General features: G+C 39.1%; 1 protein-coding gene across 1 annotated transcript in view; it reads right to left on the bottom strand.

Annotated features, from left to right (window-relative positions):
* agpat9l (1-acylglycerol-3-phosphate O-acyltransferase 9, like) overlaps positions 1–15,920 on the bottom strand; it is a 45,990-nt gene extending 30,070 nt beyond the window's left edge. Inside the window, exons 1-3 of the mRNA XM_056457338.1 lie at positions 15,749–15,920; positions 8,111–8,284; positions 3,737–3,803 (exon numbers count right to left, since the gene is read on the bottom strand). Coding sequence (XP_056313313.1) covers positions 3,737–3,803; positions 8,111–8,254 — 211 coding nt within the window. The 5' untranslated portion in view covers positions 8,255–8,284; positions 15,749–15,920. The remainder of the gene's footprint in view (positions 1–3,736; positions 3,804–8,110; positions 8,285–15,748) is intronic.
* Positions 15,921–16,520: the final 600 nt, after the last annotated feature.

Raw genomic sequence — 16,520 nt, 5'->3', positions numbered from 1 at the left:
CTAGAATAAAAGCACTTTTTTAATTGTTATAAACCATTTTTGGGTCAATATTATTAGCCCCTTTAAGCTATATTTTTTTTCGATAGTCTATAGAACAAACCATCGTTATACAATAACTTGCCTAATTACCCTAACCTGTCTAGTTAACCTAATTAACCTAGTTAAGCCATTAAATGTCACTTTAAGCTGTATAGAAGTGTCTTGAAAAATATCTAGTCAAATATTATTTACTGTCATCATGACAAAGATAAAATATATCAGTTATTAGAAATGAGTTATTAAAACTATTATGATTAGAAATGTGTTGACAAAATCTTCTCTCCATTAAACAGAAATTGGGTGAAAAAATAAACAGGGGGGCTAATAATTCTGACTTCAACTGTATTTATATACTGGGTGATTCAAAAAGAATACCACAACTTTGAAAATCTGTATTTAATCAAAGAAACATTATGGAACATTGGGTAATTAATCAATGTGAAGAGTAGTTAACAAAGATTTTGTTCAGTAGAACGCGAGTTCATAGATGTTCAATATGACCCCCTCCAGACCCCCTCAAGTGACATCAACCTGTCTGTTGTGGTATTTGTTTTGAATCACCCTGTATACTGTATATATATATATATATATATATATATATATATATAAAGTATATGTATAAATAATAATTACTGTCAACTTTATGTGCCCTGTCTGAATAAAAGCATTACATTTTTTAAAAATATATTCAAAAATAAAATGCTTGTAGCAAAAAATGCTGAGTAAATCATGACAGGACTTTTAATTTGTACCTAAGCTATCTGATGTGCCCATACAGTGCCCATAGAAGCACATTCTTCATACTGTACTCCCAGGTATAAAGTATTCTTTCATCAACTGAGATGTTGATTAATCAGTGATGATCAGTAAGGTATTGATAAAGTGTTTATAAATCTAAAGGAAGGTGTAACTGATAAAGACAGGTTGAAGTCCACCATGAACACAGCAGAGAGCAGCTGTAGGCATTGTGTAACGTCTGATTGCTTGAGCAGTAGATAAGCAGAGAAATCTGACTGTGTCTTTAAACATCGCTGATCAAATCCAGAGGGACACAGCCATCAGGAAGGAAAAGTTCTGAATCCTGAATAATCTTATTCAATAAGGAAACAATGGAGATTTCAGTCATTATTTACATTGTTCATTTCATTTGCATTCTATTTTATAAACCTCCTGTCAACATGATTTTAGGGAACACTCCACTTTTTTGTAATAAGCTTATTTTAGAGCTCTCTTAGAGTTAAACAGGTCAATTGTACCATTTTTTAATCCACTCAGCCGATCTCTATGTCTGGCTGGAACACTTTTAGCTTAGCTTAGCATAAACCATTGAATCGGATTAGACCATTAGCATCTCGCTCAAAAAAGTAAAAAAAAATTTCCTATTTACAGCTTGACTCTTCTGTAGTTAAATTGTGTACTAAGTTCCAAGTTCTAAGTACTAAGACCAATAGAAAATGAAAAGCAGCTATTTTCTAGGCCAATAGGAACTACACTCTTATTCCAGCATAATAATCAAAGAACTTTGCTGCCGGACCACTTTTTTATTAAAGATTGGTGTGGTTTTTTTTTGCCCAATTTTTGCAGCTTGACAGTGACTTTACACTGTCATTATGTTTTGATATGTCAGTATATGCTATATACTAAAAAATGCTGGGTTTATTTAAACAAACATAGGGTTAAAATGTCATAGTATTAACCAAAGGTTGGGTGTGTCCATATTTGATCTAACATTAAGTTAATATAACCCAGAATTGTTTTATAGCGTTCTGCTCAAAGATTTGGGTTTAGTTATTGTCTTTTTTTTATTATCAGTCACGGGCAAATTTGATTTTTTACATTTTTTTTAATGTATAATAGTTTTCTAAAATAAAAATAGATATATTGTTGAGCACCAAATAATCATATTAGAATGATTTCTAAATTAATAAATGGCCATGTGAATAACTCAACCAAAACTAAGTAAATAAATACCATAGTAATGACATTAAAGATTCAACTTTGCATAACTGAAATAATTTACATTTTTAAATATATTAAAATAGTTATCAGTCCATCTAAATTGTAATTATATTTTACAGCATTATTCAATTCACCTTTATTTGTATAGCACTTATACAATGTATATTGTGTCAAAGCAGCTTCACATAAAAGGTCTTAGTAAATTGGAAGAGTGTAGTTCAGTTTTTAGTATTTAAGTTCAGTTCAGTTTATCTCAGTTCAGTGTGGTTTAATAATCACTACTGAGATTCATTACTGTATTTGTCCGCATGAGCCATAAGTTGCTGAGACTTTTATTTCAGTGTGTTGATGTACTTCCAATGAAAATGGAATATTAAGTAGGGGGTGTGGCTTTCTTTTTGCGCATCATTCACTCATAGCAAACTAATGGTAAGAGGAGCATGGTTAGGAATATTGTGGCTAAAGCCATCAAATGTACTGTCTGACTGACTGTCCCTTTAATAATCAGGGGTCCCCACAGCAGAATGAACTGCCAACTTATCCAGCATATGTTTTACACAGAGGATGCCCTTTCAGCTGCAACCCAACACTGGGAAACATCCATACACTCTCATTCACACAAATACACTACGGCCAATTTAGTTTATTCAATCCACCTATACCACATGTCTTTGGACTGTGGGGGAAACCGAAGCACCTGGAGGAAACCCACGCCAACACGGGGAGAATATGCAAACTCCACACAGATATGCCAACTAACTCAGCCGAGGCTCGATCTAGCGACCTTCTTGCTGTGAGGCGAACGTTCTACCCACTGCGCACCCGTGACGTCAGACTGACTTTAAATTCAGTTAAAATTAAATTTACAAAATGAATGATGCGCAAAAAGAAAGCCCCGCCCCCTACTCAATATTCAGTTTTAGATGAAACATACTGAAATAAAATTCTCAGCAACATCCAGTTCACGCTTTATACTATATGTTTAAAATACTATGATAAATAATAAAATAAATAATATAAATACAATAAAATAATATAAAAAAATAAAAAGTAGGTAGGTGGTGCTGTCGCCTCACAGCAAGGTCGCTGGTTTGAGCCTCAGCAAGAAGGTCGCTGGTTCGATCCTCGGCTGGGTCAGTTGGCGTTTCTGTGTGGAGTTTGCATGTTCTCCCTGCGTTCGCGTGGGTTTCCTCCGGGTTTCCCCCACAGTCCAAAGACATGTGGTACAGCTGAATTGGGAAGGCTAAATTGTCTGTAGTGTATGAGTGTGAATGAGTGTGTATGGATGTTTCCCAGAGATGTGTTGCAGCTGGAAGGGCATCCACTGTGTAAAACATATGCTGGACAAGTTGGCAGTTCATTGCGCTGTGGTAACCCCAGATTAATAAAGGCACTAAGCCGAAAAGAAAATGAATGAATAAATAATATAAAATAAATAATAAAAAATATTTTAAATCTCCAAATATTTAAACAGTAGTCGAATTAAACATGTAGATGAATTAAAATTTTAAATTAACTTTGTTTTTAATATAAAACACATGAGTCTAAATGGAGTGTATGGATGTTTCCCAGTGATCGGTTGCAGCTGGAAGGGCATCTGCTGCGTAAAACATATGCTGGATAAGTTGGCAGTTCATTCCGCTGTGGCAACCCCAGATTCATTAAGGGACTAAGCTGAAAAGAAGATGAATGATTGTATCTAGATGTGTTTTGGGACTGTATATGTGTGTAAACTCACCATTTGATGCAGACTCTTTCAGTATTTCCTCAGCTCGACTCGCCCTTTGGATTCTGTGTGTTGCCCACTTTAAAAAAACACACACACACCAGACAAAACATAATATATTCTGCATTTCTTCCTGACTATAGGAGTTAAAATTGCATAATGAATCACAGGTCAAAGGACCGTTACCATAGTGATGATGACACAGCACATTTCAGTTTGAGAAATATACAGTACATCATCTGATTAAGCCACATTGTGCATTTGCCAACAAAATGGCTTCATTTCCCTTTGATTAGTGTGTGCAATGGACCCTTTTCATAAGACTGTTATGACGCGTTTAACAGTCATCATCATCTTAAATCCTTGGAACTTTTTAATATTTAGATAAAAAAACACATATGTATACACTCACCGGCCACTTTATTAGGTACACTTTACTAGTACCTGGTTGGATCCGCTTTTGCCTTCAGAATATCCTTAATCCTTCGTGGCATGGGTTCAACAAGGTACTGGAAATATTCCTCAGAGATTATTGATGCGAATCTCCCGTTCCACCACATCTCAAAGGTGCTCTATTGGATTGAGCTCTGATGACTGCGGAGGCCATTTGAGTTCAGTAATCTTATTGACATGTTTAAGAAACCAGTCAGAGATGATTCGCGATTTATGACATGATGCATTATCTTTCTGGAAGTAGCCATCAGAAGATGGGTACACTGTGGTCATAAAGGGATGGACATGGTCAGCAACAATACTCAGGTAGGCTGTGGTGTTGACACGATGCTCAATTGGTACTACTGGGCCCAAAGTGTGCCAAGAAAATATCCCCCACACCATTACACCACCACCACCAGCCTGAACTGTTGATACAAGGCAGGATGGATCCATGCTTTCATGTTGTTGATGCCAAATTCTGACCCTACAATCTGAATTTCACAGCAGAAATTGAGACTCATCAGACCAGGCAACGTTTCTCCAATCTTCTATTGTCCAATTTTGGTGATCCTGTGTGAATTGTAGCCTCAGTTTCCTGTTCTTAGCTGACAGGAGTGGCACCTGGTGTGGTCTTCTACTGCTGTAGCCCATCTGCCTCAAGGTTGGATGTGTTGTTCGTTCAGAGATGCTCTTCTGCATAGCTCGGTTGTAACGAGTGATTTTTGAGTTACTGTAGCCTTTCTATCAGCTGGAACCAGTCTGGCCATTCTCCTCTGATCTCTGGCATCAACAAGGCATTTGCGCTCACAGAACTGCCGCTCACTTTCCCTTTTTTTCAGATCATTCTCTGTAAACCCTAGAGATTGTGCGTGAAAATCCCAGTAGATCAGCAGTTTCTGAAATACTCAGACCAGCCCGTCTGGCACCAACAACCATGCCCCATTCAAAGTCACTTAAATCACCTTTGTTGCCCATACTGATGCTCCGTTTGAACTGCAGCAGATCGCTTTGAGCATGTTTACATGCCAAATTGCATTGAGTTGCTGCGATGTGATTGGCTGATTCGAAATTTACGTTAACGAGCAGTTGGACAGTTGTACCTAATAAAGTGGCCAGTGAATGTATTTATATTTACTTATGTATTATATAATCTTTGCATTAAATTACAAAAAAAATTACCACTTATGTGAGGCTTTCTAATGCAGTGTCTATGGGGCAGGACAGTAAATTTGACGTTGTTCTCTCTTCTAGCTGTGGTTATCTGTCTCACACTATTTTTGTCCTTTTTCTGCAAGTCTTCATAACACCATCATGGAGTTTTTCTTATATTATTTCAGCAAATAGGACTGTAAAAGAATTATTTGTTGTACTCTCCCATTCACTGTGCTCTAAGTTTACACTACTATAGCGACTTCCACTACTGAGAAACCCCGAAGGGAGATGTAAGACCTTTTTCCGCTGTAACTCTTAAACTTTAATACAGTTTTATTAAATGTAGTACATGCACTTTTGTGATCTCATAACAGAATAGATTACATAGAGCGTTTCATTCATTCAATTATTTTCCTTCGGCTCATTCCCTTTTTTAATCAAGGGTCGCCACAGCTTAATGAACCGCCAAACTTATCCAGCATGTTTTACGCATTGATGCCCTTCCAGCTGCAACCCAGTACTGGGAAACATCCATACACACTCATTCACACACATACACTATGGGCAATTTAGTTTGTTCAATTCACCTACAGCGCATGTCTTTGGACTGAGGGGGAAACCGGAGCACCCGGAGGAAACCCACACCAACACGGGGTGAACATGCAAACTCCACTCAGAAATGAAACAGTCAGGACTCCAACTAGCAACCTTCTTACTGTGAAGAGACATTGCTAACCACTGAGCCACCGTGTCGCCCATGGAGCGTTTCATGTATGCAAAATTATTTGACACAACTGGACTTTATTTGATGTAGGGTATGCTTCTGTTTGATTTTTTGGAAACTGACAGCATGAAAATTGGGTGTTAAATGCTATAAAGGAATCAGATTGAATACGAAATCGACATTTGGTCTTTGGTTACTATATTACAAAATAACCCACCAAGATTAAATGAGGTCAACAAGAAAAAAAGGAAGCATCACAGCAATAAGTAGTAGAGAAAGTTAGTCATTTTTATTTAATCTTTTAAAATTATTATTTCTAGTATTTGAAACAAAATGCAGTTGATTTACATTAAGACCATTTATTTTTATGGTTTTCATTTCATTACAATTTTCATTCATTCATTCATTCATTCTCCTTCAGCATAGTCCCTTATTTATCAGGGGTCACCACAGCGGAATAAACCACCAACTATTCCAGCATATGTTTTACTGGACGCCCTTCCAGCCATAACCCAGTTCTGGGAAACACCCATACACTCTCTTATTCACACACACACTCTTACACTTTGACCAATTTAGTTAATCTAATTCACCTATAGTGCATGTGTTTGGACTGTGAGGGAAACCGGAGCACCCGGAGGAAACCCATGCCAACATTGGGAGAACATGCAAACTCCACACAGAAATGCCACCCCAGCCTCAGCCGGGACTCAAACCAGCGACCTTCTTGCTGTGAGGCACAGTGTCGCCCATGACAATTTTTAATTATGTTAAATATATACAGTTGAATTAGCCTCCCTTTGAATTTTATTAAAATGATGTTTAACAGAGCAAGGAAATTCTCACAGTATATCTGATAATATTTTTTCTTCTGGAGAAAGTCTTTTTTGTTTTATTTCGGCTAGAATAAAAGCAGTTTTTAATTTTTTTAAAACCATTTTAAGGTCAAAATTATTAGCCCCTTTAAGCTAATTTTTTTCAGATTGTCTACACAGAACAAACCATCGTTATACAATAACTTGCCTAATTACCCTAACCTGCCTAGTTAACCTAATTAACCTAGTTAAGCCTTTAAATGTCATTTTAAGCTGTATAGAAGTGTCTTGAAAAATATCTAGTCAAATATTATTTACTGTCATCATGACAAAGATAAAATAAATCAGTTATTAGAAATGAGTTATTAAAACTATTATGATTAGAAATGTGACTTCAACTCTGTTTTATAATATACAGAATATATTATAGATATATATATATACACATAACATTACATACACTACAATAGACAGAGAATCACATACAGCATAATGTAATTGTTGAAAAAAATATTAAAGAGAGGGATAGAGATAGAGATAGAAATTATAGAGCTCACCAAACTCATTTACTGTAGATTATGAGTAGTTACAAGTCAGAATTACCAATAAAAATTGTATTGGATTCCAGGATTTAGAAAATGTTTTCTATTTGCCAACACAATTTTTAATCAAATATTTTAGTTTCTTTGATTGTCATTTTTAATTGTTTTCTGTAAAATAAAATAAACTATTTTATATTTATTAATATTAATTATATGGTGATAAAAACATATAGCTTACGGGGCTAATAATTTTGACCTTAAAATGGTGTTTAAAAAATTAAAACTGCTTTTATTCTAGCCGAAATAAAACAAATGAGACTTTCTCCAGAAGAAAAAATATGATCAGACATACTGTGAAAATTTCCTTGCTCTGTTAAACATCATTTGGGAAATATTAAAAAAAGGAAAATAAAGCTAATAATTCTGACTTCAACTGTATGTTGGAATAGTTGGCGGTTCATTGTGCTGTGGCAACCTCTGAAAAAAATATCAGACACTAAACCAAAGGAAAATTAATGAATTATTTTATTATTTTTATTTCTTGTTTAATTCATTTTAGTTCATTATCATTTTTAAAAAATATATATATTTACTATTTTAACTCAAAGATTAATCATTTTGCCAGGGACCTTTTTCATTACGTTTTTTAATTCAATATATTTATTTTATTTCAGCTTTACTGTTTCTCACACAGAAAAAAAAGGCATACAGTACTTACCTCTAAGGTTTTGATAAGGAGCTTCATGTAGGTCTCAGTGATGCCCAGCGAGATCCCAAACATTGCAGGAAACATGATCAGGACTATAACACAGCTGAACCAAACCTTCAGCACGGAGAACAAAACCGCCCAGTAGCCCTCCATGACAAGACCTTCAACACATTCACCACAACACTGGCCCAAAAACACATCAAATGCATTTAGAAAACACTGTCATGCAGCAACTATTCACATTAGTGTAAAATAAGCACTTATTTAATAACAATAACACATGACATATGATATGAAACAAAAACAAAGTGTTGTCAATTCTTTAATATATACAGTATAATTCACTTTGTATAAATGAAAACACTATCGTATGTACTATAAATTACTATGAGATTTATTCACTTTTTCAAAGCATACTGTAGTATTAACTGTAGTGAACTGTAATAAACCTATTGTGTAGCAAAAACTACAGTATGCTACAGTATTTATTACAGTTCACTATAGTTAATACTACTGTAGAATTCAATAACAAAGTGTTGTAACTTCTATAATATATACAGTATAATTCGCTTTGTGGTTGAAAACAAAACACTATAGTATTTATTGTAAATTACTATGGCATTTTTTTACTCTTTCAAAGCATACTGTTTACCATTGTGCAGTAAGATTTATAACTAATTTTAAATCCCTTACTCATCATTGTGTGTTGTATACTAGGGTAGGTGTCACGGATTGGCCAGGCTCTTCCACCAGCATCACGCAACGATCACCTTCACCTGAGTATTAACCACGCACAGCTGCACCCAATCACTCAGACACACTATATAAGCACACACCTCACTTCACTCAGTGTCCGGTCTCGTTCCTACGAAGCGGACTCTGAGTGAACACCTCCTGGTAATCACTAACCCTCGATCTCAGAAATATTGTACTTACCTACTCTCTGTTTCTCCTAGTCTGTCCAGTGTTCCCGGTATCCTGTCTGCCTTGTGTTTATCGTCAGTCTGTCTTCCCCTCAAGCCCTCTGGTGTGTGCATTCGGTCTCCCTCGGTGTCTGTCATCCAATCTGCCTCAAAGGATCCTCAACACAACCAAAACCCAGTCACTTATCATCGTTTCTCCTTGTGTGCTCACTGTTGTAAATAAACACCGTTATTCATCTACTCACCTTGTTTGTCCGTCTGCTTCCATAACAGAAGACCGGACCAACTACAATCAACAGCATGAGCACTCACGATCCCATTCAGGAGTTGGTGGACTCGCTGAAGAGAGTCTTGTCACCATCTGCTCCACTTCCCGAAGCACCACCAGCACCGAGCACTTCTTCACCGTCCACCCACTCATCCAGTCCCATGGCTCGACCAGCGCCCTACTCTGGCGGGGCGGAGGAGTGCAATGGTTTTCTGTTACAATGTTCACTGGTATTTACCATGCAACCTGAGTTATATCCCACAGATCGGTCCAAAATTGCGTTCATCATCTCCCTTCTCTCTGGATCGGCTCTTCGGTGGGCAGAAACCATCTGGCAACAGTCTGGGCCGGTAACAAGCTCCATTCAAATGTTCACCAAATATTTTAAGGAGGTTTTTGGTCGCGCAGATGCAGAAGTAGCAGCCGGAGAACAGTTATACCATCTCAAACAGGGAGCCATGTCCACTCAGGATTATGCGCTCCGATTCCGCACTCTGGCTGCTGCTAGTGGATGGAATGAGCGATCTCTCCTCACCACCTACCGGCTCGGATTGGAGCCCAGCCTCCGATTACAACTGGCAGCCCTCGACGATACCATGGGGTTGGAGAAATTCATTCAACATTCTCTCCGCTGTTCTGATCGTCTGAGGGTCTACCAGCATGATCTTCCGCCAGTACCCCAAGCACTCCTCCGTTCGCCAGAGCCAGCCGTCCCTCCAGAACCAGAACCAATGATCGTAGAATCTGGTAGACTCACAATCGCTGAGCGACAGAGGAGGCTGACCCGGGGTCTGTGTATGTACTGTGGAGCCGAAGGACATGTCAGACTGGACTGTCCCATTCGTCCAGCACGTCCCTTGGTGAGTGTATTCAGTTCTCCCATTGAAAAAATGCATCCTCTCACCACCAATGTCCAGTTAACTACCCCTTCTGTATCTGTTTCAGTCACGGCCCTCATCGACTCCGGGTCAGCTGGAAATTTTATCTCATACGCCCTCTGTCGCCACCTCCAGCTTAACACCGAAGCCTCGACGCACGTCTACCAGATTCAACCCATAACCAACAATATACATTCCCAGGCACGTATCCATCGTAAATGTGAACCTATCAATCTCCAAGTGGGATTGCTCCACAAAGAGGAGATTCAATTTCTGGTTCTGGAGGGTGCATCTATGGATATCATCCTAGGGCGCCCATGGCTGGTGAAGCACGATCCCATCCTCTCTTGGGGCACAGGAGAAATAAAGAGATGGGGTGAAGACTGCAGATCCAGTTGTTTTCCCGACTTACCCGTTCAACTTCAGAGACCCCTTACCGTCTACGTCACGTCTGTCGAAAGTCCAGTCGATAAACGATCCATCCAGATCCCGAAAATCTACTCCGCATACGAGGACGTATTTTGCCCCAAGAGAGCTTCCCAGCTACCTCCACATCGGCCATGGGACTGCGCAATAGACCTGCTTCCGGATGCTCCTATGCCCAAAGGTAGGATCTACCCGTTGTCCCTTCCGGAAACTAAGGCCATGGAGGAGTATATTCATGAGGCTCTGAGTCAGGGGTATATTCGTCAGTCCACATCACCCGCGGCCTCAAGTTTCTTCTTCGTGGCCAAGAAGGATGGAGGGTTGCGGCCTTGTATAGACTATCGAGTCCTGAATAAAGGTCAAATCCGTTGTTTCCTGGCCAGAACCCACAACCATTAAAGAACTCCAACGATTTCTAGGATTTGCCAATTTCTATCGACGTTTCATCCACAACTACAGTCTCATCACCGCTCCGCTGACCAACCTACTCCGAAAACAACCCAAGAAACTCTCCTGGCCTCCCGAAGCCGCCGCAGCCTTCCACAATCTCAAACACTCCTTCACTCAAGCTCCACTCCTGACTCACCCTGATCCTGACCTACCTTTCGTGGTAGAAGTGGATGCGTCGACCACTGGAGTGGGAGCCATTCTGTCTCAATACCACGGTACACCAGCATTACTCCATCCATGCGCCTATTTCTCCAGGAAACTCAGCCCGGCGGAAAGGAACTATGACATCGGGAATCGAGAACTACTAGCGATCAAGCTCGCTCTAGAGGAATGGCGACACTGGCTGGAGGGAGCCAAACATCCATTCCAGGTGATTACTGACCATAAAAATCTACAGTACCTCAAAGAAGCCAAAAGACTCTGTCCTCGTCAGGCCCGGTGGTCTTTGTTCTTCTCCAGATTCCAATTCTCAATCTCTTACCGACCAGGATCAAAGAACGTCCGAGCAGACGCCCTTTCCAGAATTTATGATCAGCCAGAAATCATAGAAACACCAGCCAAGATCCTCCCAGAACAAATTTCTGTTTGTCCCATCACCTGGTCCGCTCCTACAGTCGTCGCCACTCCAGACTCGAGGATTCCGCCGGGCTGTCCCCCCAATCGACGCTTCATTCCTGAAAACCAACGGGTAGATCTTATTCATTCCAGCCATACATCTTTGGGCACAGGGCATCCCGGGGCCAACAACACCCTCTCGTTGCTTTCCCAACGCTTTTGGTGGCCGAACATGGCGAGGGATGTGAGGAGATACGTCCAAGGCTGTAGGGAATGCGCTATGTCAAAGAGTCCTCGCCATCTGCCTGCAGGTAAACTCCATTCCGAACCGCCCCTGGTCACACCTAGGAGTTGACTTCATGACAGATCTCCCATCATCCGAAGGTAATACTTGTATTTTAGTCATTGTAGATCGATTTTCTAAGTTCTGTCGTTTAATTCCATTGAAGGGTCTGCCCACAGCCCTAGAGACCGCCGAAAACCTGTTCAACCATGTCTTTCGAAATTTTGGAGTACCAGAAGATATAGTCTCGGACCGAGGACCCCAATTCATCTCCAGACTATGGAAAGCCTTCTTCAGACTCCTAGGTGTGACCGTAAGCCTCTCGTCTGGCTACCACCCACAGACCAACGGCCAGACCGAGAGAAATTCAGGAAGTGGGGCGGTTCCTCAGGACCTTCTGTCACGGTCATCAAAACTCCTGGAGCCAGTTTCTGGGCTGGGCGGAATACGCCCAGAATTCACTGCGGCAACCTACCACCGGACTTACGCCATTCCAGTGCATCCTAGGATTTCAACCTCCACTCTTTCCCTGGGATGGCGAACCATCTGATGTCCCCGCAGTGGATTACTGGTTCCGGGAGAGCGAGAGGGTCTGGGACGACGCTCATCACCATCTCCAGAGGGCAGTACGCAGAGCAAAGGAGGTATCAGATAAAAGGAGGAGTCCAGGTCCCATCTATACTCCAGGGCAGAAAGTCTGGCTCTCCACCCGAGATATCCGCTTGCGACTGCCCTCCCGAAAACTAAGTCCCAGATTTGTTGGTCCCTTCACCATCCTGGAACAGGTCAACCCCGTCACGTTTAAATTACAGTTACCACCACAATACAGAATCCACCCCACATTCCACGTGTCACTCCTCAAACCCTTTCACGACCCTCTGATTCCCTCCACAGAGCCTGGCCATGAAGAGGAACCTCCTCCCCCACTGATGTTGGAAGAAGGGTCCATCTACAAGGTCAAGGACATCCTGCGGTCCCGACGTCGTGGTGGTCATCTGGAGTACCTTGTCGACTGGGAGGGATATGGTCCAGAGGAAAGGTCTTGGGTCCCCAGATCAGATATATTGGATCCCGCACTTATGGAGGAGTTCCACTCCAATCACCCTGAGTTCCCAGCACCTCGTGGACGTGGTAGACCACCACGGCGTCGGAGGTTTAGGCCCTCAGGAGCGGGCCCTGGGGAGGGGGGGTAATGTCACGGATTGGCCAGGCTCTTCCACCAGCATCACGCAACGATCACCTTCACCTGAGTATTAACCACGCACAGCTGCACCCAATCACTCAGACACACTATATAAGCACACACCTCACTTCACTCAGTGTCCGGTCTCGTTCCTACGAAGCGGACTCTGAGTGAACACCTCCTGGTAATCACTAACCCTCGATCTCAGAAATATTGTACTTACCTACTCTCTGTTTCTCCTAGTCTGTCCAGTGTTCCCGGTATCCTGTCTGCCTTGTGTTTATCGTCAGTCTGTCTTCCCCTCAAGCCCTCTGGTGTGTGCATTCGGTCTCCCTCGGTGTCTGTCATCCAATCTGCCTCAAAGGATCCTCAACACAACCAAAACCCAGTCACTTATCATCGTTTCTCCTTGTGTGCTCACTGTTGTAAATAAACACCGTTATTCATCTACTCACCTTGTTTGTCCGTCTGCTTCCATAACAGTAGGTTGGTCTGCTTTGTCTATTCGCAGGCTCAAGCATTGGCATATCTTTATTTACAAATCTATTAGATTTACTCCAATCATATCTCCAGAATTACATTTGTAAAAAACATGTCCCTAACTGTGGCCTTCGGTCACAGGATATTTATTCACTGTCTGTTCCTAAAGTGCGGACTGAGATGGGGGAAAAGGCTTATAAATACGCATATGGAAATAATCTACAAAGAAAGTTGCAGTTTAAAGAACTGATTTCACTAAATGCTTTTATAAAAGGTATAAATGATTTAGAAATTGAAACACAGGCTTGTAGATGTTTTTAATAGTTTGTTTATCAATGTGCGATTCATGATTCAATTGTTTTTTGTTTGTTATTTGTTAGACCCATGTGACGTGTACTGCCTAATCTTGGGCAGGACGCTCTTGTAAAAGAGATTTTTAATCTCAATGTGTCTTTACTGGTAAAAAAACATAATAATAATAATAATAATAGTATAACCTGTTGTGTAACAAAAACTACAGTATACTACAGTATTTATTACAGTTCACTGACACATCATTACACTACAGTACCATTCAATAAATATGTGTTGTAAATTGTATAATACATACAGTATAATTTGCTTTGTATGATTGAAAACACTATGGTATATATTATAAATTACTATGGCATTTCTTCACTTTTTCAAAGCTATATAGCACAAGTACTTGACTTAATTTGTGGTAATTCTATAGTCACCATGTTCATGCAATTATTGCAGTATAAACAAATTGACAACTACTGTACTACGTTTTCCTCAAATATGGGGTATATTTTAAAAACTACAGTATAATACAATGTTTATTACAGCTTTACAGTTCACTATAGTTAACACTGCAGCAGCATTCAATAACAATATATTGTAAATTCAGTATTATATACAGTATAATTCACTTTGTATGGTTGAAAACACGATCGTATTTACTATAAATTATTATGGCATTTTTTTCACTTTTTCAAAGCATACTGTAGTATTAACTGTAGTGAACTGTAATAAACTTGTGTAGGGAAAAATTACAGCATACTACAGTATTTATTACAGTTTAGCAGTTCACTATAGTAAATACTACTGTAGCATTCAATAAATACGTGTATGTAATATATAGTATAATTCACATTGTGGTTGAAAACAAACACGATCATATTTACTATAAATTACTATGGCATTTGTTCACTTTTTTAAAGCATACTATAGTATGAACTGTAGTAAACTTGTTGTGTAGCAAAAAGTGCACTATACTACAGTATTTATTACAGTTTAACAGTTCACTATAGTAAATAAAACTGTAGCATTCAATAAATACGTGTTGTAAATTCTAAAATATATACAGTATAATTCACTTTGTATGGTTGAAAACACAATCATATTTACTGTAAATTACTATGGCATTTTTTGTTTACCTTTTCAAAGCATACTGTAGTATTAACTGTAGTGAATTGTAGTAAACCCGTTGTGTAGCAAAAAGTGCACTATACTACAGTTTTTATTACAGTTTAACAGTTCACTATAGTAAATACAACTGTAGCATTCAATAAATACGTGTTGTAAATTCTATAATATATACAGTATAGTTCACTTTGTATGGTTGAAAACAAACACGATCATTTGTACTATAAATCACTATGGCATTTGTTCACTTTTTCCAAAGCATACTGTAGTATTAACTGTAGTGAACTGTAGTAAACCCGTTGTGTAGAAAAACTACAGTATACTACAGTATTTATTACAGTTTAACAGTTAACTATTGTTAATACTACAGTAGCATTCAATAAAGTGTTGTAAAGTCTACAATATATACAGTATAATTCACTTTGTATGGTTGAAAACAAACACGATCATATTTACTATAAATTACTATGGCATTTGTCCACTTTTTCAAAGCATACAGTAGTATTAACTGTAGTGAACTGTGGAAAACCTGTTGTGTAGCAAAAACTACAGTATACTACAGTATTTATTACAGTTCACTATAGTTAATACTACTGTAGAATTCAATAACAAAGTGCTGTAAATTCTATCCAGTATTATTAGCTTGGTTTTGTTCAAAAACACGATCATATTTACTATCAATTACTATGGCATTTGTTCACTTTTTCAAAGCAATATATCACACAAACAAATGAAACTAAGCTTTCGTTTTCTCAAGGAATAAATCAACTCACCCGGTTTCATGAACAGACAGCAGCTCTACAGGACACAAAGCAGAAAATGCTCCTCTCTGTCATACTCCACTGACCCTTAACATGGTTCTTCTACTGAAGGTGTTTAAAAGTCCGTTTGAGGAACTTCTGCAGCCTTTACACTGAGATTGAGAAATAGCAATGCTGGAAGACATCCTAGACCTGTAAAGAAATGTAGAACAAAGTTCAGCGGGAACAATAGAAAGGTGCGCCATCTTATGGTTGTTTGGTGAACTTACGCACAAGAAGGACTTTGACCGTAAAGATGGTAAATAAGGACATGGACTTTTCTCAACACCATCAACAGGTCAATATAAAAAAATTCAGGTTTAAATTTACACATTTAGCAAACGTTTTTTTTATCCAGAACAGAACAATTTGACTCACAGAGCCTACAATATACCCTCATGAAAGTGTATTATTATCCCGTAGTTCCTTCATTCTGTAGTATTTACACCATTTTGTTAATTAAAGCTACAGTATACTGTAGTATGAACTGATAAACTATTTAAAAATAATGTAGTATACTTCAGTTTTACACTAATCCGTGGTGTATTGTAGTATATTATACCTAGTTGTAGAAAACTTAGTATAGCTTTGGGTAAATTGTTTATATAGCTCTGTAGCCAGGGTGTGAATTACAGGGGGGGTAATTAACGCTTGATCCCTAATTAACGCTTGATCCCCCATGAAGTACATGAAAACAAGATGTATAGGAGGGTCAGCCCTTTAATAGTAAGAAATAGCTTTCTCT

This window comes from Danio aesculapii, chromosome 5 (assembly GCF_903798145.1).
Source record: "Danio aesculapii chromosome 5, fDanAes4.1, whole genome shotgun sequence".
NCBI lineage: Eukaryota > Metazoa > Chordata > Actinopteri > Cypriniformes > Danionidae > Danio > Danio aesculapii.
This window is presented reverse-complemented; position numbering and strand designations above follow the sequence as displayed.